The 20,792-nt window shown below is 47.7% G+C and overlaps 10 protein-coding genes across 10 annotated transcripts; 7 read left to right on the plus strand and 3 right to left on the minus strand.

Moving 5' to 3' along the window:
• Window positions 1-1,016: 1,016 nt before the first annotated feature.
• TRVA0_002S04434 (uncharacterized protein) lies at window positions 1,017-1,718 on the plus strand (the record flags this gene model as incomplete). The annotated part of the gene is made up of 1 exon (XM_076682329.1): window positions 1,017-1,718. The coding sequence occupies one exon, from the start codon at window positions 1,017-1,019 to the stop codon at window positions 1,716-1,718; it is 702 nt and encodes a 233-aa protein (XP_076543575.1).
• A 1,100-nt stretch (window positions 1,719-2,818) lies between these two features.
• Window positions 2,819-3,528, minus strand: TRVA0_002S04456 (Tim17/Tim22/Tim23/Pmp24 family protein; the record flags this gene model as incomplete). Its single annotated transcript, XM_076682330.1, has 2 exons — window positions 2,819-3,326; window positions 3,374-3,528. The coding sequence occupies 2 exons, from the start codon at window positions 3,526-3,528 to the stop codon at window positions 2,819-2,821; spliced, it is 663 nt and encodes a 220-aa protein (XP_076543576.1).
• Window positions 3,529-4,331: 803 nt separating this feature from the next.
• On the plus strand, window positions 4,332-5,936 carry ATG22 (Atg22p; the record flags this gene model as incomplete). Its single annotated transcript, XM_076682331.1, has 1 exon — window positions 4,332-5,936. One exon carries the CDS (start codon window positions 4,332-4,334, stop codon window positions 5,934-5,936), a length of 1,605 nt encoding a protein of 534 aa, XP_076543577.1.
• A 1,241-nt stretch (window positions 5,937-7,177) lies between these two features.
• On the plus strand, window positions 7,178-7,747 carry CNB1 (calcineurin regulatory subunit B; the record flags this gene model as incomplete). The annotated part of the gene is made up of 2 exons (XM_076682332.1): window positions 7,178-7,229; window positions 7,275-7,747. The coding sequence occupies 2 exons, from the start codon at window positions 7,178-7,180 to the stop codon at window positions 7,745-7,747; spliced, it is 525 nt and encodes a 174-aa protein (XP_076543578.1).
• An 801-nt stretch (window positions 7,748-8,548) lies between these two features.
• TRVA0_002S04522 (uncharacterized protein) lies at window positions 8,549-9,025 on the plus strand (the record flags this gene model as incomplete). The annotated part of the gene is made up of 1 exon (XM_076682333.1): window positions 8,549-9,025. One exon carries the CDS (start codon window positions 8,549-8,551, stop codon window positions 9,023-9,025), a length of 477 nt encoding a protein of 158 aa, XP_076543579.1.
• A 448-nt stretch (window positions 9,026-9,473) lies between these two features.
• On the plus strand, window positions 9,474-11,381 carry RME1 (Rme1p; the record flags this gene model as incomplete). Its single annotated transcript, XM_076682334.1, has 1 exon — window positions 9,474-11,381. The coding sequence occupies one exon, from the start codon at window positions 9,474-9,476 to the stop codon at window positions 11,379-11,381; it is 1,908 nt and encodes a 635-aa protein (XP_076543580.1).
• A 1,621-nt stretch (window positions 11,382-13,002) lies between these two features.
• On the minus strand, window positions 13,003-14,429 carry TRVA0_002S04566 (uncharacterized protein; the record flags this gene model as incomplete). The annotated part of the gene is made up of 2 exons (XM_076682335.1): window positions 14,332-14,429; window positions 13,003-14,284 (listed from the first exon to the last, which is right to left on the minus strand). The coding sequence occupies exon 2, from the start codon at window positions 14,197-14,199 to the stop codon at window positions 13,003-13,005; it is 1,197 nt and encodes a 398-aa protein (XP_076543581.1). The 5' UTR covers window positions 14,200-14,284; window positions 14,332-14,429.
• A 493-nt stretch (window positions 14,430-14,922) lies between these two features.
• Window positions 14,923-16,401, minus strand: TRVA0_002S04588 (uncharacterized protein; the record flags this gene model as incomplete). The annotated part of the gene is made up of 1 exon (XM_076682336.1): window positions 14,923-16,401. The coding sequence occupies one exon, from the start codon at window positions 16,399-16,401 to the stop codon at window positions 14,923-14,925; it is 1,479 nt and encodes a 492-aa protein (XP_076543582.1).
• A 640-nt stretch (window positions 16,402-17,041) lies between these two features.
• LRP1 (Lrp1p) lies at window positions 17,042-17,604 on the plus strand (the record flags this gene model as incomplete). Its single annotated transcript, XM_076682337.1, has 2 exons — window positions 17,042-17,222; window positions 17,276-17,604. The coding sequence occupies 2 exons, from the start codon at window positions 17,042-17,044 to the stop codon at window positions 17,602-17,604; spliced, it is 510 nt and encodes a 169-aa protein (XP_076543583.1).
• Window positions 17,605-18,479: 875 nt separating this feature from the next.
• PEX3 (Pex3p) lies at window positions 18,480-19,814 on the plus strand (the record flags this gene model as incomplete). Its single annotated transcript, XM_076682338.1, has 1 exon — window positions 18,480-19,814. One exon carries the CDS (start codon window positions 18,480-18,482, stop codon window positions 19,812-19,814), a length of 1,335 nt encoding a protein of 444 aa, XP_076543584.1.
• Window positions 19,815-20,792: the final 978 nt, after the last annotated feature.

A 20,792-nucleotide genomic window follows, 5' to 3' on the forward strand; every position in this document is an offset into this window, starting at 1 on the left:
TACCGGTATACCACTGTAGGTATGAGGAAGGTCTCTAATTCAGACATTACAGATATTTAGGCATTTAACAGTATCAGATAAATACCGGTATATTTTTAATCACTAGCTCATCAATCAATGCCTCTCTCATTTGGAAAGTAGAGCTCATACGGCATCCCATGAGTTCGACCACTGTCATATGCTAGGCTCCCAACCACCATGCATAATACATGAATGTCTCCATGGCAAGAGAATGGAATGTTTATATTACCGCTATATCATTTAGAAATCAAGCACTTCAGTCTTATAAGGTCTGCTCACTTCTTTCTCGTCCGTATCTCTCCGCCAACCACATAGTTCCCACTAAACAATTAATAGGTATTGTGCGCCATACGTACGCCTTATGTTCATTTTATAACTTAAATTTGGCGGATATCCATTCGGCCTTGAACATTTGCATTAGTGGGCTCGTTTTGTTTTCCCCCACTCGCTTACCACACAAGCGGCACCGTTTTACGCTACTTGCATTAGTGCAATTGAGATCAATCACTTTCACAGCCACTGCACGACTAAACTACCGTATTCATAATATCGGCACCCCATTATCTTGACAATTCGCCGATCGACGATGTACATTATTCGGAACATCCTATTCTAGCTTCATGATTGATTGGTCATACTGGAACGTCATTTCTCTGCCCCCTCTTCTCGTCCTAAACCTCCTGAAAATAAACAGTGTAAATATGTACCGGTAGATCATTGCCTTACCGCACTACTATTATTGTCGCTTGATATTGAGGGAGATCAGTAGTCTGATAGATACGATCAGTAAATAATGGTACGCCACAGCTTTGGAGACGGAAGATTCAAATTACTGGAACCGGCTTAAGCTACTAAAGCTGAAACTTAATTTGAGGCTTTGCTGCATGGCAGCAAGCTAATGGGGGGTGATCTATTAAAGGCAATTGTATCGCAAGCTGTTTGTATATTCTTGCCACTCACAATTATACTATCGATCAAGCCTCAGTTCTAACAGCATGGCTGACGAACGAGTAGATTTCCACAACGATTTCAATGGTGAAGGTTACGCTCCTCTAGATAATGCCCAATTGTGGGATGCATTGTTGATTGAATACGACCAAACCCAACTGCGCTATACCAGCGAGATAGATCCTAGTGTAGTTTTTCGCGTACAACTAGGGCCTCAGGCACAGCGAGACGCGGCGAAGGAACACAACATGCGTATAGTTAGAGGCCTGACGGATCAGGCGGCTCAGCGCCATTTGCGCCGGGTTGAGTGGAGACTGAAGTCGGCGCCGCCAATCGATACGAGGATCGAGGCACAATCTCTTTTTTCCGCCCTCTCTCTTGGCCAGAGCATTGGGATAGAGAGATTGCTGATAGATGTTAGCGAAGAAGCAGCAGACTACCTTTGTAGCATTATGGAGGTGAGAGCGCTAGCTAATTTGAGGTTCTGTTTGGTGTTGCGGTGCGAGTTTCTTCGCGTGAACAGTCCTCTTCTAAGAGTTCTCGACCATATCGGAGGTATTCCTGGCTGGCAAGACGTATTGGAACTTCATTTGAGAGCCAATTACATGACTCAGAATGCAGAGGTCGCGTTACGGAGATTTGGACCTTGCCTTGCCACATTACTGAAATTTGGTATAATTATGGCTCCGGTTGACCCGCCTCCAACTTTAACACGTATGATTTCCCAGTTATCAATTGAATCACTCTAAGTATTTCCTTTGTCATTGGGCCCTACTTATCCTTTTAGCATAGCTAGTTCCGTTATCCCGAATTCTTCAATTGTTCTTAATTTCTGGAACTCTAGAGCTCGCTTACAATTACTATATTATGCAACTCTGAAAGCTCTCATGGCCGTTAACTCCTTCTAGATTCGTTGATATTTGTGGGTATTGGACCAGAAACTTTGTGTTACCTCCCTGGTTATGGATTTATTTCAGTCAAATTATACGTTAACATGCAGCAGAAAGTAACATCCCGGAGTGTACCCATGTCAATTGGTCCTTGTGACTCTTCACTGCCTTTCCGATCATTTTCCGATACCAACTCTGAGCTACCTTGACTAGTCCGACGATATCTCATACTACATCTCCTGGCAATTCCTTCAAACCCTCTTGAGCTCCATTGTGTGGATTGGCCAGTGGTTGTATATAAACCATCTCTAAGAATGACATCCGATCTCTTTACAGTAGCCATAAGGCAGCGAAGAAGACATTCTGGTATGGGTTTTGGGAGCCGCCAATATGCAAGTGCGTCCGACGATGATACAATATGCATGTCAGAATGTGGGCTATCCAACCAAGTATACATTCACAATATGGCAGCGCATGAACCCCAAGTGGTTCCCAATATGGCAACGCATGAACGGTAAGTGAGAAATTAGACTGATATTGTCGCTTACGCTTTCCCTCTCGTGATCATGACGCACGGTGATTCGGTCTGTACGCCGAAGCTAGTACATGATGATGTGTGCATGATATTGTATGCACTGCTGAGAAGTAATAGGAAAAGTAAATTGAGTCCCCTGACGATGATGTGTGCATTGGTACCAGGTAGACTCGTATTAATTAATCGCTCTAGGAGTTTTGTCTAGACGCTGGTGGTATTAATAACGCACATTGGATAATATTGCGATTGCTAAAGTTCTGTTCAATTGATAATACTGTACATAAGGTATGCTAGATATGCTGTTTCTATTGGCTGGCGTCTCTCGTGGTATCTATACAGCATTACCAAATAATAGAAAAGTCGTACAAAGAGGTCCAGGACTCCGAATAAAAGGCTTCTCATGGAAATTACCAAATGGTAATGCTTAACGGAAAACAAAGTCGTACAAAGAGTTCCAGGACTCCGAATCAACGTAAAGGTATCTCATGGAATGCAGCATGCTGGATTGAAGGAGTTCAGTGTCAGTCCTGAACAAATTCATGACTAATGCCCACGACAGCGAGGAGAGCGCAACCCACGAATACTGGGTAACCTTGGATCGCTGCTGTGCCGTGGGCCCAGTCATCTCCAATATCTTCTTCCCCATGCCCAGCACTACTCGCGAGAATACATAGAGCACCATCTGCTGGTTGATAGTCGAGAGCGCCGCGTTCTTGGAATTCCGGCCGTATACCCAGTACCCACCAATAAGACCCGCAATGAACGGATCCATTCCGTTTGATCTCGTCTGGATCTGGGTCTTGACAGACATCTTGTTCTGCCGCAGGTGCTTCAGTAGCACTATGATGGTCTTGTAGATGAACACAAACGTGCCCAATGCTTTAGCATGCTGTTTAGTGTTCTTGAGAATACCCTGCCAGCGGGATTTCAGGCTTTTTATCTGTTAGTCAAACACACACGCAAAAGGTGGAATACTTACGGTCCGGATCTAAACAGTACGCTCATAACGAGTGCATGGCAGAACCGCAGCTTTGCACCATACCATATACCGTTACGGGTTCCTTTGAGGATCGATAGAACATCATGATACTTTGGGTCGGCCAGAGCCCGGTTTACTGCTTCTACGAGTTCCATTTTGCCCTCTAGATGTGGTTGTCGAAGTGAATGGCCGACTCCTCTCGGACGTGACCTATCTTTCCGGCTGCTCTCGGGCGTAGCCTATCTTGCGTCTCACACCTCCACTCCTTCGGTCCGAGGTTGTTTTTTGACGCACGGCTGAGCACACACTCTCCACACGCAAATTCAGTAGTACTCGGGGTATCTGCGGAGCGAATATATAGACTATTTATATTGGCTATTACAGTAGTTCAGACTTAATGAGAGTCTTGTGTTAAGGTCGAGTGATATTTGATGGTATCTACGGGTCAAGCGTATTGGCCAAGCGTAGTTTCACAATAGCGGTATCAGTGATGGTGTTCCCTTATGAAGTGTATACGCCGCGAAGAGCGATTCAACGTATATTGCTAGTATAAGCTGCGTTGCTTTCAATTGGATATACTCGTTTGCTGGTTCTCATCTTCCGAAGCAAGTCTTCACAGTGTCAATATAGCCAATATAGGTGTATCCATTTCAAAGGTATTACCAACTGGTAACTGATGAATTATGAACTATGTAGCATTTCGAATGGTTAAATATACAGCTTATATTGCAAATTACTTTAGAAAATTTACCACATTTCTTCAGATTACCCTCGCATAGGGCGCCGGCATAGGTCTTGCTGAATTAGCCAACGTTTGCTTATTTAACAAAACTAAGTAAATTAGCCAAAGTTTGCTTATTTAACAAAATTAACTAAAATAAATTTAAAATGATGAAGATTAATGTGATAAAGGGGGGCGGGGGATCGATGATGCGGCGTCGTATAATAAGCGATAAGAATGGAGCCCACGAAGCAGTCAGAGCTCTGGGGCTGGTACTTCTACGCCTGGGCCTGCGAGCCGTTCATCGTCTCCGCAGTGGGTACCTATGTGCCAATTCTCCTCGAACAAATGGCGCGCGAGAACGGAGTCAAGGTCGACGACCACTCGATCCCCTGTCTCTCAGACCGCCAGGTGCCTGGTCCTCCCTCTCCAGGATTCCCAGGGCCAGAGGAGCCGTCCAAATGCGTAGTGAACTTCTTTGGAGCGTACATTGACACTTCGAGCCTCGCCCTTTATACGTTCTCGCTCAGTGTACTGGTGCAAACGCTGGTGGTCATCTCCATGAGCGGCGCCGCAGACCGGGGCCACTTCCGCAAGAAGCTCCTCATAGTGTTCGCCATAATTGGATCGATAGCAACCGCTCTGTTCTGGTTCGTATCGGCCAAGCGGTACTACTTTGCATCTCTATTGGCCGTCCTGTCCAATGCGGCATTTGGCGCAGTCTCCGTGTGCGGTAACGCCTATTTGCCTGTTTTGGTCAACAACCACCCAGATATGCTTGGTATGGTTGATCCGGAGGCCAATTATGAGTCTGAAGACAGTTCTTTGCTGATAAAGGACCACGAGACTGAACGAGCGAGGCTCAGCGGTAAGATTAGCGGCACCGGCGTAGCAATCGGCTACCTTGCGGCTCTTTTGGTCCAAATTGCGACCATGGTCGTCATCAAGGCCGGTGGATCGACTCTGAACAGTATCAAGACGGCTATTTTCATGGTGGGCGTGTGGTGGCTCGTCTTCCAGGTGCCCATTGCAGCCCTGCTGGAGTCGCGACCCGGCCCACCTCTGCCACCTCATTCCCAGCCCAAGTCGGGCGCCTCAAAAGGGAGGATGGTATGGAGTTATGTCAAGTTTGGGTGGCGCACACTATTTGCGACCTTCCACGAGGCCAGGGAGATGAAGGACGTGGCGATATTCCTTGCTGCGTGGTTCGTAGTGTCCGATGCTGCTACCACCATTAACAGCGCAGCTGTACTGTTTGCCCGGACCGAATTGGACATGTCAGCGCCCTCGCTGGCCATAATTGGCATCCTGGTCGTGTTTTCAGGCATGACTGGAGCCATCACAATCCCGCGCTACATCCAGCCGCGGCTCGACCGGTACTTTGACTCACCGTCTCCGGTGTTTGGCATCATCTTTGTAATTGTAGTGGCCAGCATCATCCCTCTCTACGGCATTCTGGGCTTCTTCGTGCAGTCCATTGGCCTGCGCCACCCGTGGGAGATGTTCCTGCTGGCAGCATGGTACGGGTTCGCCCTTGGCGGACTCAACACCCTGTGCCGCTCGGTGTTCTCCATGCTCATCCCCACTGGCAAGGAGACGACCTTCTTTGCGCTCTTCGCAGTCACCGACAAGGGCTCCTCCATCATCGGCCCGGCCATCACGGGTCTCATTACCGACAAGACGCATAACATTCGGTACACGTTCTACTTCCTGTTCGGCATGATGATCTTGCCAATTGTCATACTTAACTTCCTCGACATCGACCGCGGCCGCAGAGAAGCCCTCGCTTTGGAGCGTGTCGAGCCAGACGAGCCAGACGATCCACTTGAGCCGTCTCTATAGATGTACTACTACTGGGCGCCCACCATTCACACTAGCTATAGAGCGTATACTTGAGGGGCCAGCCCCTCAAACTCCCCGTGGCTCCGCTTCGCGGAGATCAATTAGGAAATATTTTAGTAACAGTGCCGTTACGAAGGCTCAGGAGTATTATGGTAGAACGCCTACTTTTGTACATCTGAACTTGCTGTAGCTTAATGGAAGACGTGCATAACGGTGTGTGATAACTGTACTTCTGCTTTGGATATCGGAGAACCTTTTTTTTATTAGCTGCCCGATGCTACGTAATACCTGAAAAGGCTGAAAAGGCTGTAGAGTCGTATTCCATTATTCTTTTGGAGTGATTGAGATAATAACATGGCTCTTGGTCAACTACTAAGTATGGCCCTGGAACATGAAAGACTTGCTGGAGAATTACGGCACTGAATTTCCTTCCTAATGAATATGAAAGTAAATTCGTTTCTATTATGACGGTCCGCTTTACCACTGATGTTGTTTTTGTATCTTGTTACAAACAGTAGATACCGGGTAGTACAGATTAGATGGTTTCCTGCCTGGCTCTAACCTGTTTGCTACAATAGAGCTGAATCAGGGGTTGCTGCCCTAACTGTTCAAAAGACAATTGACCACTGGTATACCCTGCTGAGTACCAGGTATATTGCAACATACTTGTCTAGGCGGATAAAGAGAATTGGATCCCTCCGCGAAGCGGAGCCAAGGGGGTTTGGGGGCTGGCCCCCAAGGCAATTGAAGGCAGTGTGTATTCATAAGGGGATTGGGGCTCCGCTGCGCGGAGAATTGTTGAAATTGGATCCCTTCGCGAAGCGGAACTAAGGGGGTTTGGGGGGACTGGTCCCCCCATTTTCCACACTGGCTACAAAAAATGCGTCTAGTATTAAGCTAATTTACCAACCAAACATGGAACACTAGCCTGTCTGGACGCAATTGCACACCAGACGGGTTGCAGCTATCCCCGACGAAGCGGGTAAGCTAAGGGCTGCCTTATCCAATTGACTCATCCCATTAATTTAAGCCTTCTAATAGTGCTATTCGGGGACCAGCCGTAGCTCTGCTACACTGAGGGGCCTAAATATCTCCGCGAAGCGGAGCCTCAGGGGGGTTTGGGGGGACTGGTCCCCCCAATAAACACTCGCTATCTAGGGGTTGGCGGAGCGGGAAATGAACTTCCCAATAAATTGACCACCGACGACACAACGCAAGTACACATTCAAACACACGAAGCAATGGGAGCAAACACGTCGCAGATAGCTGATTCGATAGTCCAGGAGTCAAACTGTAAGTGAAAAATAAAACGAAGTAGGCATAGCTAACAGTAGGTAGTTGATCATGACGAAGTTGACCGGCTTCTGAAGCGGTTTATGAAGCTGGACAAGGACGGGTCGGGCACGATTGACCGCGACGAGTTCCTGAGCATCCCCGCGGTGGCGAGCAATCCGCTAGCGGCTCGGCTCATTGGCCTGTTTGATCTGGACGGAGACGGGTCGGTCGATTTTGAGGAATTCATTGTTGGGCTGAGCGCGTTTTCGTCCAAGGGCCACAAGGACGAGAAGCTACGGTTTGCGTTCAAGGTATACGACATTGACCGGGACGGTTACCTGAGCAACGGCGAGCTGTTTATTGTGCTTAAGATGATGGTGGGCAACAACCTCAAAGACGGTCAGCTGCAGCAGATTGTCGACAAGACCATTATGGAGGCGGATAAGGACGGCGACGGCAAGATCAGCTTTGAGGAATTCAAGAAGCTCGTTGAAAATACTGACATATCGCAATCCATGACCTTGGATATCTTCTAAGTATGCATCATTTGTCGCTCCGGATTTGCAAAAGCCGCCTAAGAGCAGGACCTTGCATTACAGAAAAAAACCGCGCCGGTTTTCAGGGGTGGCGGGGGTTAGAGGGGGGGGGGGGGGGAAGAGAGTAAGTAACTTCAAGGTAGACTGATAAAGACGATCGGCACTGGGGGGCATATGGGAATAAGAGAGTATGCGTTATGCTTGGTTAGCTATGGTTTTGAGGTATAAACCATAGCTTTACGGTCTCTCTACATTGACCGCCATTTACCACCGCAACTACTGGTTACTACTGGGGGATCCGAATATTTCAACATGGGGTTACTGACAACAGGAGCTCGTCATTATATGTCAAGAGTGAAATGAAGCGAATGGCAAAGGCCGGAATACGATATAAATCTGAGTGAAATGAAGGACAGATGAAACGTCTCCTGTGTAGGATGATCCCCAAAATTGAACTCATACATAGGATTCGCAAGCCGTGCATGCACGACAGCTACGCACGCATTAAAATGCAGTTCAGGCCAGGTGCTGCACCCACGGCTGTTTATTTGCGCATTGGTTGTAGGGAAGGTGCCTTCCCACTGCCGAGGATGAAGCCGTTCTGCAGAGCTCTGCTACACACGTTTCGTTTTAGCCAATGTCATCGGTTCGAACCTTGCCCAGAGTTGATCTTCCGGTTGCCGACGGTCGTATGAAGGTAACCCCCGCGGTGTGGAGGATCCGCCATAGCAGTTTATGACGCCAATGGGTGCTGCATACATGCGCCAATTAGCTTCTGTTTAAAGTTTTGCCCCTGCACAAATGAATGCCCCTGGAAGCCAATATATCGGGGGGAGGGGAAATTCGGTTTGTGGGCTGGACCACGATATTTTTTTTTTTTCGGTCAGGGGCCAAAAGGGAAGGAGGAGAGAACGAACAGAAATGCAAAAAAAAAAGAGAGACGCTGTATACCTGAATTCTAAACGAGAGGTGTTGCATACAGCAGATCCGACAGGTCGACTCTTAAGCAGTTGTTTTTTTGATGGGCTTGGTCCAACGCAATCACCAGCAGGTTTGACTGCACCTACGCAGTGCATCCGAAAAAGTAAAATAAAAAATAAAAAGAAGCCCAAGAATACGAGTCATTGTCAGGGTGTGTATGGAAATCTGTTGGTCTTTGGTCGCGATATCATCTCTACCAGCACATTGCAAAGGGCGATTGTCTCCACATATCATGCAATGACTACTGGAGAAGACCTCGGGATTCTACATGGGATTTACCATTCCCCGAATAATTGAGATTTCTTGAAGAACATTTGGAAAGGTTGGACGCTTTTAACGTCCGTTACTCACCCGGGCTTTAGCATTCGCAGCTGTATAACGGTGGAGTGATAATAATCACTTTCGCCCTGGGGACTGGCTTGGCGTTCACAGTGGGCGGCAACCGCTACGAACAGCTCAACTGGAGCGGGCTGTGATAAGTTCTGGATTCTGTCCTGCTTCTTTCATGCATCTCCCTTCACAGTATGCAGCATACATCGACTTTATGATTGCTGTTGGCGAAAAGCAACTTGGAAGAGGATCGACCCGAGTTGTAAATAGGTATTGAGGGGATTTTGAGGACTTCAAGTGACGAGCGGTATCCTCTGAGCCCATTATTTATATAACGCCCTTGCCTCATTTTCATCCTTTCCCTGCAAGTTGTTCGCACCCGGCGTCCGTGGAAGACCTCAATTGAATCATCAACATGCCGGGCATAAGCAGCGTGCTGTCCGCAAAAAAGACCTCACCCGTCGGTGGTCGAAAGCGGCCCCAGCCGCTCAAGGCAGTTGGTGAAGGATGTGCGCCCATCTCAACCGTTGTGACCCCGTCGCAAAAGACTTCTTCGTCCGCTACTGACCTCAGTATTGAGTTCTTCAAGTCGGCCAATTCGGCCAAAAAGAAGGACTCGTCCTGGGCAAAGCTGTCTCCTCTCACGGCTACGACCCCTTCAGTCGCCGTGTTTGGCCGCGGCCACTACCGGCAGTTTCTTACCACACCAAGCGCCATCTTCTTCGAGTCCCCCATGAGCCCTCGCTTTCTCACGGGCATAAGGAACTCTGGCATTGTGTACCCGCTCCGGACGCCAAAGCAATTGCTCCCTCCTCGGGCCCAGAGGCCGACTTTGTTTGACCCCCAGTTCATCCAGATTGAGCATAACCCGATCCCGCACAAGGAGGACGAGCCAACGGTGCTGTTCCCAAGGGTCTCCTCCACGGATGATGAAGCTCGCAATATTGACTCAACGCCGGAGGCTGAGCCTCAAGAGGCTAAGAGCAGCGACGTGGTGGTAGCTGAAGATGGGACCATCCCCATGGACGAAGATCTCCCAGATGCTCCCCTGGACTACGCGCTACCTCCATTGCCCTCTACTGAGGCTGATAAGGATCCGGAAGAACCATCCCAGCCGACGACGACTATCAGCATCAACCCAGAGTGCGCCGATTACAGCCATGAGAAAGCCCAACGGTTCATTTTAGACCAGATTTTGGCCTGTGGCGAGCGTCTGGCAGTGACTATTGACAAGGAACAGGCTGAGCCTTTCCGACTCGTCACAGCTCCTGCTATGGGAATGGATTTGATTGTCAATTCCGAGGATCAGGAGCTTGCGAGACTACTCGAGGAGGAAAACCGCCGGGTCGACGACCTCAAGGCTGCTCAGAAACGGCAGGAAGACTGGAAGGAGGAGTACTGGCAGAAGTCGGCTGCGGCCACCACCAGTCATCATCATCATCACCTCTACCATCACCATAACCACCACGGAGTTGTTGAAAATTGCATTCATGCTTCAGTCTCTCCCGAGGTTGTTTACTCCACCTATGGCTACGGCGCACCTCCAGCTTACTGTTATAGCATCCCCCCGCCATTCGGAGCCTACTATGGTTCTTTTCCATTCCAGCACGGTACGACTGCTGCTTCATTTGTAGTTCCTGGTGGCCCACAGTATAGTACGTGCATGAATCCATCCGAGGCCGTGATGAACCCGGCGCTTGCTGGAGCCACTAGCCCTGTTCAGCCGAGTTTGACGCGATTCTCTGATGCAGAGGAGCTGCCTCATCAGCAGCCCTCGCCTGATGCTTCTCCTCGGCCGGCTGGTTCGCCTTTGGACCAGCTCATGGACTTCCCTCTCCAAGCTTCCCCCGATACGAACCCATACGTTGTGCGGGCTAGAGAAGGCTCTATCGTTTACCAGCTGAGCCAGCGGCCTGACTTGTGGCCTCGGGTTATTGGCACCAAAAAGGGCGTGTTCCGATGCAGCCACTGCGGTGACAAGTTCCCGCGGTTGATCCAGTTTGCTGCGCACATTGATGAGGCCCATGTTCCGCGGCCGTTCCCATGCAGCGACCGGTCGTGTCCTTGGAGCATTATTGGCTTCTCCAAGCGAAGCGAGAACTCCCGGCACATGAAGCACCAGCATGCACCTCACCGGCTATATGGCTGTGAGTACGCAACCTGCCTCAAGTCATTCTCGCGAAAGGATTCGCTCAAGAGGCACCTCATGCTTGTCCATGACAACAGCATGTCTCGGCGAAATAAGAAGCTTCGGATTCTGGCCGAGAAGAAGAGACGTGGTAACCATGCCAAGTATGATGAGATCCAGGAAGATTTTGAGTGAACAGTTTAATTGTACTAACTTTTTTTTATTTGTCTATCGTTTAATATAATAGGGGCTATTTTGAATACGTAATGCCAAAATAACGCCGCTAAAATATCTGGTGTACATAGCGATCAAGCCTTTTGTGAGGTATTGAGCCTAAAATACATAAAATGAATATCTTCAACTACCGTAATACTACGACAACTGCTAATCCTTCACCCACGTTTGACTCAACGTTATGGAATCCAAAAGCTGCTACAGTTCTCCATGCAGAATGGAGATGGGACATGGCTCTTAAATGCCGTCGCTATCCCCGGTCCGCAGTTATAATAGCACCTATTGCAATGGAAGAATTCCCTCTTAGTCTTATCAGCTTTAAAAAGGAGAAGTAGTGATCGTATACTGAAGAGGTAAATGGAAGAAGTAGCAACAGATAGAATTAGGTTACGTAAAGCGCATCATTACGTTAGTTAGAGTTTATAAATTCGATTAGTTCGTGGTATTTAGACCTTGTAGTGGGCAGCGGAGGTGGCAGTATCACTCAGTGACAATGACTCGCCATGATGCGAGGAGTAGGCCGATGCTAATTGCTTCTGAGCCCAGCTCTTTAGTAGGCTTCGCTTGCTTGGACGAGGAGTCTTAGTGATATTGCTGGAGGCGACAGAGCTCACTTCAATGTCGACGGAGTTCTTATGGCTGGACATATTCATTAAATGATTAAACGGTAATTATCTTGATGACTGGTATCCTTTTAGATTGACTCTTGACCTGAGTAGTTGTTAATTGTTGGTACAGATAATAAAACACAATCCAGGGAGCAACACCCTCTATTTATAAATATTTCCAGTTTATAGAATCGCTCGACAATACGCGATATTGACGGCATCAATGGTCATTTGTCATTCAATTGTTTTGTCATATTGCTCAGTCCTATGGCCCTAACGAGCAGCGACACGCGTGATCCGCCGTTTATGGTGAGACATCCCCCGCTGGAGATGACTAACCGCATGCAGCCGTGCGGGTTCAACCTCAACATGAGAACATCTGGATTACGCCTTCCCGTATTTAACGATATTGGCGCAAAAAGTGGCCTTAATTTAATTTACGCTTTTCGGCTTTTCTCATAGAAACCGTTACAATTAATGGCTATTGAAGTTAGAGCTCTTCTTGTAGTTTCTAATATTGAATATGGAACGATATTACTTTGTATACGGGTGATGACAAAACGTGCAGAGCGGTACCGGTAGTCCACCATGCGGCTATCCTGACAAATATTTTGCAGGCTCCCTGTAGCCGTATACAGAAGGATGTGGCTATTTGGACGAATATAGTATGTACGGTAGTTTCACAATAGCGGGTAAATTATCGGATATACCATGGTAGTCATACTGTAGAGGAAATACGAACTCGGAGCCGTAGCGGCTCTCTCATTCGCATTGGCACAATATAGTCCTTAAAAAGTTCGACTCATTATTCTCGAGACAATACACCCATGTCTAAAAAAGATAGCGGACAGAAGTCCCCAGTCTACGTTTGAGATAAGCCGTTTCTGATGCTTGGAGTGGCTCAACTGCCTCAAATATCGAGGTTTTGATAGTGAAAATTAATACAGTGTTCCACCCTATTTCGTGGGATATACTCATTGGCTCTGACTGATTGATGCCTTCCACCGGCATCGAGGAGCCATTGAACAATGCATACATTTATAATATTCGTCCACAGGAACCCCCATCGGATTGCGCTTGCCCTCCCAGAACGCCAAGGAGTAGTCCGCCAGCTGATGCACGCTCTCTTCGTCGTATGCAAACTCAATAGACCCAATGGTGTAAATCTCCTTTTCCCTGCCGCGCCCACGGCGACCCACGTATTCCACTTCCATGCGGTCGGAAACCGGTCGCCGTAGTTGATGCAACGTCTCGGCCAGATCACGGACCACGTCCCGCAGAGCCTTCTCCCCAGATCCATCTGTGTAGTCTGATAGCTCCTCGGAGAAAAGGCCGGAGGACTCTTCAGGCGGAGGATACATGAGTTCAACTAGTTCCTGACTCAGCGGGACATCCATTTGCAAGTGTAGCCTGCGAGCAATCTCTTCAAACGTGTTTAAATAGCCCCTTCCTTCAGTAATCATCGCATTAAGCAAGTAGCGGTACAATTGCACTTGGTGGAACGCTGATCTCTGCTGGGATTCGAGAGGTAGCGTCTTCGATGCCCTGCTTTTGGTGTCGATGATTTTTATCTCGCCATCTTGGGTGACATCCAGCAGGTCTATGTACCCAGAGACCACTCGGTCGTTGACCAGACCAATTACATAGACTTCTCGCACCTTTCCCAGATCATTGAGCTGGTCCAGACGAGTCTTGGCCGTATACAGTTTGCGCGCCCACTCGTCCTCTCTTGTAAGAAGCACAGAGGGATCCAATTTGACCATTTCTTCAATATTGACGCTTTTTTCTAGCGAGAGGTGGATTTCAGTCCCCCGAGTCATACTCTCACGGTCTTGGCGAGGCTCTACCGTAATTGTGTCGTAGAAAGTGCGCAATTCGCAGTAATGAGTGGCCAGATCGGTCACAGAGTACTTGGTTGTCCCCACAACCGCGCGAAGAATACGGGGGTCAGTCACTCGTATCGGCAAATAGAAATCGTCGTCAATATCCACGCTCTCTTGGAGTATGGGCAGCACCAGATCTTTCGCGTGGACAGTAGGATCCAGCATGGTAGCTGGTTTCTCCGCCGCATAACTACGCCTCGATTCAATCCTTTTCAACCTCGCTGGCCTAATGGAGTAAAATCCAGCCTGCTTAAGGATCGCTGAGCTTCTGGTGAACCGATTAAGCATAGTGAAGTTGTTTGGTGCCCGACAGTTTCTGCGCGATCAAGCTAAACACTACGCAAGTGCCCAGGAATCCAATGAGGTTGAAAAACTATACACGCGTTAGTTAGGCGATAATTGAGCCAAACAGGTACCTACTGCCTGACGCGAATACTCTCGCTCCTCTTTCTCCGTCCTGAAAGAGGCAAAAATTCGTCGCAGGTTTGGAAGAACCATTCAAAAGGGTGATACTACACGGATGTTCAATGGTGAGAATGGGGAAGACACCCCCGGTCTTCCGATAAAGCGTCACTCGAAGAATTTCCGGCATAGCAACAGCAACGCAGGACCCATACATTATTTATTACACTTCCTTTAGCTAACAGTTATAAGAAGCTATTTGTAGAAATTTCGAATAGTAAAGAGATGCTAGAAATACTGATGGTCGTATAATGGCTCACGGTGGCCAATTGCCAACTATCGAAGAGATGGGATTTCACAGTACCGGTAGTATGGTCAGCCGGTAATGCAGCTACTGTATTAGTAGATATTGCAAAAAGCCTGAATATGTGATCTGATTAATGATTTGATGATCATTATCCAGGGATTGATATCTATTTCATTGTACACATAAAGATACGTGCTGTTCCAATTATTCTTTCGTAACCAAGGTAGAACATTATCAATTGTACAAAGCAAGTACATGTTACTATAAAAACAAAAACCGAGAATAAATAACAAATAGAATATTTACTGAAAGATAAGGTCCGCGTAGTTGAGTTCAAAAACCCGTATCAAATGCCGGGCCTGCTGAAGGTAGTCTTGTGCCTGCTCCGAGGGAATGGATGGCTTGAGACCCACGAGCGGCGTCAGCCTATCAAACTCCTTAACGAGCTTGATGTGCCGCTCCTTCTCCCGAACACAGGCGTCAGTAATAACCCGTAGTCGTCTCATTAAATGCTGACGATGCCGGACAATTTCTGGGGCAGCTTTAGGAGGATATGCCTGATCAAACGCCGCCGACTCGACAATAAAAGAAATGGAGTTGTAAGTCTCAGCAAACTGCTCGAGCATGGCCAGCTCGCTCAGTCTCATAGAAAGCTCCAAGAACAGTTTGCGCAGATTGTGCAGCTCGTAAAGATAGATCGTACGGTCTTTTCTGCCCACTTCCGGAGTATTCAGCTGATAGGCCTCAATGGCTTTGAACTTCTTTTCGAGGATAATCTGCTTGGACCTTTCGGACGCCACTGTTCGGGGTCGCTTGAGGTTCTCAAGGGCCATTTCAAGGTAGCTGAATGACTCAAAAGCTGGAGAACAACTGTCATAGCTCTGGATCTTCATCACGGCTGCCAGATTCTTGATCTGCTTCGACAGCTTCCGCGACAGAACTGAGTACTCTGCCATGATTGCCGCTTTTTCTTCAGTCTCAGCGTGAGTTTTCAGGAGAGATCGCGTCCGTGAAGATTCAGAACTCCGTGCCCTAGTGATATCCTTTTCCTGCGGATGGTATGGCTTAACCGTCTGCTGGATGCGATGAGAGACTCCAAGCACTTCACCAATGATATCGAGTTGCTTCTGCACTTTCCGAAGCATAGTCTGACGGACTGACTTCTTAGCTCGCTCTGCATTGAGGCTGATGAGATAGGTAGGGCCAACTTCCTGGAGCGTATTGTGGACATAGAACTCACATCTCTCGTATGCTGCGTGGAAGTTAGATGCAGAGGTCTTGTGGAGCGCGTTTACCAAGGTAACGAGATCGTCAACCGCCTCTTGCACTGGGCCGAGTGGTCGCTGAATGGTCGTCGGACGAACGATTCCACAATAATCTGAACTAGGCGGGGTTTGAGAGAACGGGTGATCAATAAGATAGGAATCTGGGTCTTCATAGGTCTGGAATGTGTGAGCCCCGATTACTTTAGGGACAACTAGTTCGTCGGCCAGAGAAAACCTTTTCTCAGTCTGAGGGGAAGGGGGTGGAGTAGGCAATGTGTGCTTCGTCTTGTGGCAGCCATTATGGTAGGAGGAAGAGGAGATTGGAGCTGTTCCGACCTCGCAGTACGGACGAAGATAGTCTGGAGTCAATTGAGAGGAAGTAGGAGAAATGGGGGCCATTGGCTCGGATGAAATCTCATCTGGGTTCATTACTTTGAGGATTCGGCCCTTGCCCTGCTCGTAGGACGGATTATAGTTGTCGTCGAAGACGAGATATATGTACTCTTCGGGGTGCATGATGAATTGGAATAGATGGTGGGAAAAAAAGTGAATAGAATTGAGGCTAGAGACATGTTTATATAGACAAATTCGACATTGCAATTGCTGCAATCCTTTGCCAGTTGCTTGAGCCTTTGAAATAAGATAATAGATGGCATTGAGTTGCTCAAGTTCAAGGTTTTGCCTTACGGTATGTGGAGTTGGTTGCACCGGTCTGAGTTATGGCCAAAAATCATTTTAGACAACGTCATCTTAAAAATCTGTTGAGCCACTGTTCTCTGACTTTTTTGATCTCCGTCATAGTCCATGTGTGGGCCATTTAGTAGTCCTATGACGGTATTCTGCTCACGAGTCAGCGGAATTGTACCACAGTATTGTGATATAAAGTTTCTGCCAGGACTAGCCGCTAAACGGCTTACGTTAAACTCCGGCACCAATCAAAGGGGTAGCATTTAAATGTCTTATGTTAAGCTCCAGGCACCAGCCAGGCACAGGGCAAACAAACCTTCATTAATGAGCAACCGAAATCAGGGGGTAATATGCGGCTCAGCTTATTTAAATGTATGTCGGAGGTCCGCCGTTCGTGCGGCTTGCTCCTCGACATTTAATTTTTCACTTGGGAGATAACGACAATCATTGCATAGGATAAAGTGATAGAATGGAGCAACTACCGGCTATACAATCGCTGATAGAACAGCTGGACGAGAATATCACTAATCTGGAGGAGAAGATTAGTCCGTTTTTGGAGAATGATGTGTCGGCCACAAGGTTTGATAGTCCTTTAGACCAGGCGAGCTACTCTACTGCGCTTGCCTATGCGCTGATATCTATATTATTCTGTAAGCAATGAACCATATATATGAGCAAAGGACGAAGGGCTAACATAATGTAGCATATTTGAAGGCGACCGGGGAGGATACTAATAACCATCCTATTATGGAGGAGCTGGAAAGAGTCAAATCATATATGGCCAAGGTGAAGAAGGCTAAGTCACCGCAAGAGCCTGGTTCCGGGAGCAAGGTCGACAAGGAGGCGGCTAAGCGGTTTATTCGTCATGCTATTGGCGCCTCGAGTGAGTCTAAAGTTGATGTGGATAGCTATCTTTCGAATATTGCCCAGCAAACTAAGGGCACGCATAAGCGCTTCAGTGATGACGATGAGAAGGAAGTCCAGGAGACGAAGCCGAAGAAGAAGTCGAAAAAGACCAAGCGGAAGGAATAGCCCTTGCCGCCCCCCTGCCGTGTAATGACTTGACTGACTTGACCATGTTATATTTGTAATGAGATTAGAGAACTGCATTTTTCCTCAAATTGCTCTCCAGCTTTCACGAGATACCCAAATTTTCCATATCTCCTTCGTTTAATATTAGATAGAATGGAAAGATTGGATTCCATTCACCTAGTTTTAAATATGTGTGTGTTTGCTATTCTCCTAATGTAGGATCGGTAGTCAATGGTATATCTCCTTCGTTGTCGTAGTGTGACACTTTAGTATTGGTTGGATTCCCATTCATCTAGTTTTAAATCTGCGTGTGTTTGTTATACTCCCTATTGTAGGATCAATACCGGTAGTCAATGGGCTACCAAACTGTAGCAACTATCTGCGCTCAATTAACTATCAGTAGAATAGAAACAGTCACTGGCAGTATAATGAACGTAGTATCAACCTGATATCAATTGAGGTACCCCTCTCCTTTGAGGGGGCCACACAGTTGTATCTATTTATTGAGCCATCTCTACTACAATTGCAGCCTTGATTGCACATTGTACGAAATTACAAGCGATATCAGGCCATATACACATATCTCGTACGATCTTGTAAATATGATAGCCACAAGTAACCTATAACATACAAAATATAACAAAATATTACAAATTCCAACGCATAATAACCTCTATCGTACGAGTCTTCGGAATTAAATCACGTTCATTGTGGGAATTGCGCGGGGTGCTGCGGCTTTGCCCCTCCAAATTAAATGTGCCTCGGCCCCCAACCGCGCTGAAGTACACCATTGTACAAACCCGCCTATAACAGCCGTCTCAACTCCGCATTTCCCGCAAAGCAACCAGACGAAGCCCTCCTCCACGTAGTAAAAGATGTTAGGAGGCATCTCTGGATTCGTCCGGAGGCACAAGCGCAAGATCATACTGGTCACGGGCCTGGCAGCCTCAGGCTACTTCCTTGTTGACTATGTTAAGACCAAGTTCTTTGAGCTCCAGGATCGGCTCGCCACAGAGCGTGCTGCGAAGGAGAACCTCAAGCGGCGGTTCGAGCAGAACCAGCAGGACGCTTCGTTCACCATTATGGCGCTCCTGCCGACCCTGACGGACCAGATCGTCGAGAAGTACCCCGTAGAAAGCATTACCGCAGAGCTTCAGGCCAAGCGGACTGAGAGGAGCATCCGATCCATTGACGGTTCAGAGACAAGCTCCCAGGTCGGTTTGGCCGAATCTGTTCAGACCCTGCCCAGCGAGACCTCTGTGTCCTCTTCGGTGGTCGCCGACATTCCGTCAGCGACCGAAGCTCCAAAGAAGAAGACCAAGACCCAGCTGTGGAAAGAGCTTAAGATTCAGAGTCTGAGCCGGGCGTTCACCATACTATATTCGAGTGCATTGTTGGTGTTCTTCACGCGGCTCCAGCTAAACATTCTGGGGCGAAAGAACTACGTAGTTAGCGTGCTTAGGCTCGCGGAGAAGCGGGCAGACGCCGAGATCACGCTGGAAGATTACAGTGAAGAGAGTCTATTTGGCGGAGATGTGTCCAAGATTGCTCTGGAAGAGGAGGAAATGAGAATTAACCGCATGTTTCTGACTTTCAGCTGGTGGCTGCTCAACAAGGGCTGGGTTTCGCTCAGCGAGCGGATCCAGGACGCGGTGATTGCTGTATTTGACCAGATCAACCCGCGGACTGATATGACCCTGACTGAGTTCTCGGAGCTCATTGGCAAGGTGCAATTCTCTGTAGACCACAATGGTGCGCTGGAGAAGCTGGGGTCTAACTTCCTCAACAACCTGCTGCCGCCGCATGAATTGGAGTCATATGTGCTAGCGCAGGCTCCAACGGGCGAGGTGGAGCAGTCTGAGCAGCCTGCTATTAATGATACGCTACGAAAGCTGTTGGATGAGACGGCGGACTTTGTCGAATCTCCGAACGCCACTGATGTCATTCACAAGTTGGTCCACAATGGGCTGTCGGTGTTTGTCGATGGGCTGTCTGGGCTCTTCCCGGAGCAGGCGGACGACGACGAAGTGCCCAGAGCCAAACTTGCTAGCATCCTTGCCAACGTCACGCGGCAGGCCAACGCCATGACGGGCGGAACACCATTCGAACCAAACGACTACATTAAGGCAATGATTGATTTGCCGGAGCTGGATGGCTTTTCGGCTCTTGTCTACTCCAACTTTGACTGGTCTAACCTTGGCCATGAATAATACCCCCTATATACTATAACTACATATTCCTGTATGATATTTAAATTGATCTTCCACGACTTGATCGAGTAATTTTTATCCCATCCCCTAATGATTGGCAGTTGAGTAGAGGGTCGCAGAAGATGCTTTGGCCACGATTGGCAGTTGAGAAAGTGGTCGCAGAAGATGCTTTGGTCACGGTTGGTAGTTGAGTAGGTGGTCGCAGAAGATGTTTTGGGCCTGGTGGGATGGCAGACCAGAGTTGTCTTTCCAGTATTTCTCAGCACTAAAAGCAAGATTCTGGAGACTATAGTGGACCACAAGCTGTTGCCAATGGTCTTGCGGGACCTTTTTCCATCCGATAAAGTCTCCAAAACATCCTTGAAGGTAGAGTCCGATAAGTTCGAGACGCTTTTCTAGCGGTAGCTCGTCTATGCGTTTTCGGTGTGTTGATATGGCAATTGCAACGTGCTCATAGAGGTCTGTTTGGTTATAGGAATCGACTCCAAGCATTTCAATTTACTCCCGTCTCTAAATATCAAAACCATTGCAGATTTTATCTTCCCTTCCATTCATTATTGCATTACCAGTTCCAACTGGAATTTTTAAGGTTACCGAATCAACGGATAATCGATTGTTTCGCCGCAAACCTTTCCCATCTACTTGCTCTATTCAGAGTATTGAGATGTTCTAAATCTCACCTACCTAATTAGCTTATTGCTATAATTGGCCATGAACTTTTTAGTAACTGAAATCCACTTAAAACTTCTGTAATCCTCGTTCCGTATTACAAATCCACATTTCTCTAACATAATAGGGTGGTTAACATATTTCGAGACGCCTTACTTAGAGTGAGCTTGTCTTACATATTCAACCTTAGCCCGAACAATCAGTATTACAATCTCTTCACAATTGAGTCCCTCCTCTGCAGTTGAATCCTTTATTGGACTACACAATGGATTCTATAAGCGCTTAAGACCATACTCGACACATCGCTTC

This window comes from Trichomonascus vanleenenianus (genome assembly GCF_965637985.1).
Source record: "Trichomonascus vanleenenianus strain CLIB 3782 genome assembly, contig: TRVA0_002S, whole genome shotgun sequence".
NCBI classification, from domain to species: domain Eukaryota; kingdom Fungi; phylum Ascomycota; class Dipodascomycetes; order Dipodascales; family Trichomonascaceae; genus Blastobotrys; species Blastobotrys vanleenenianus.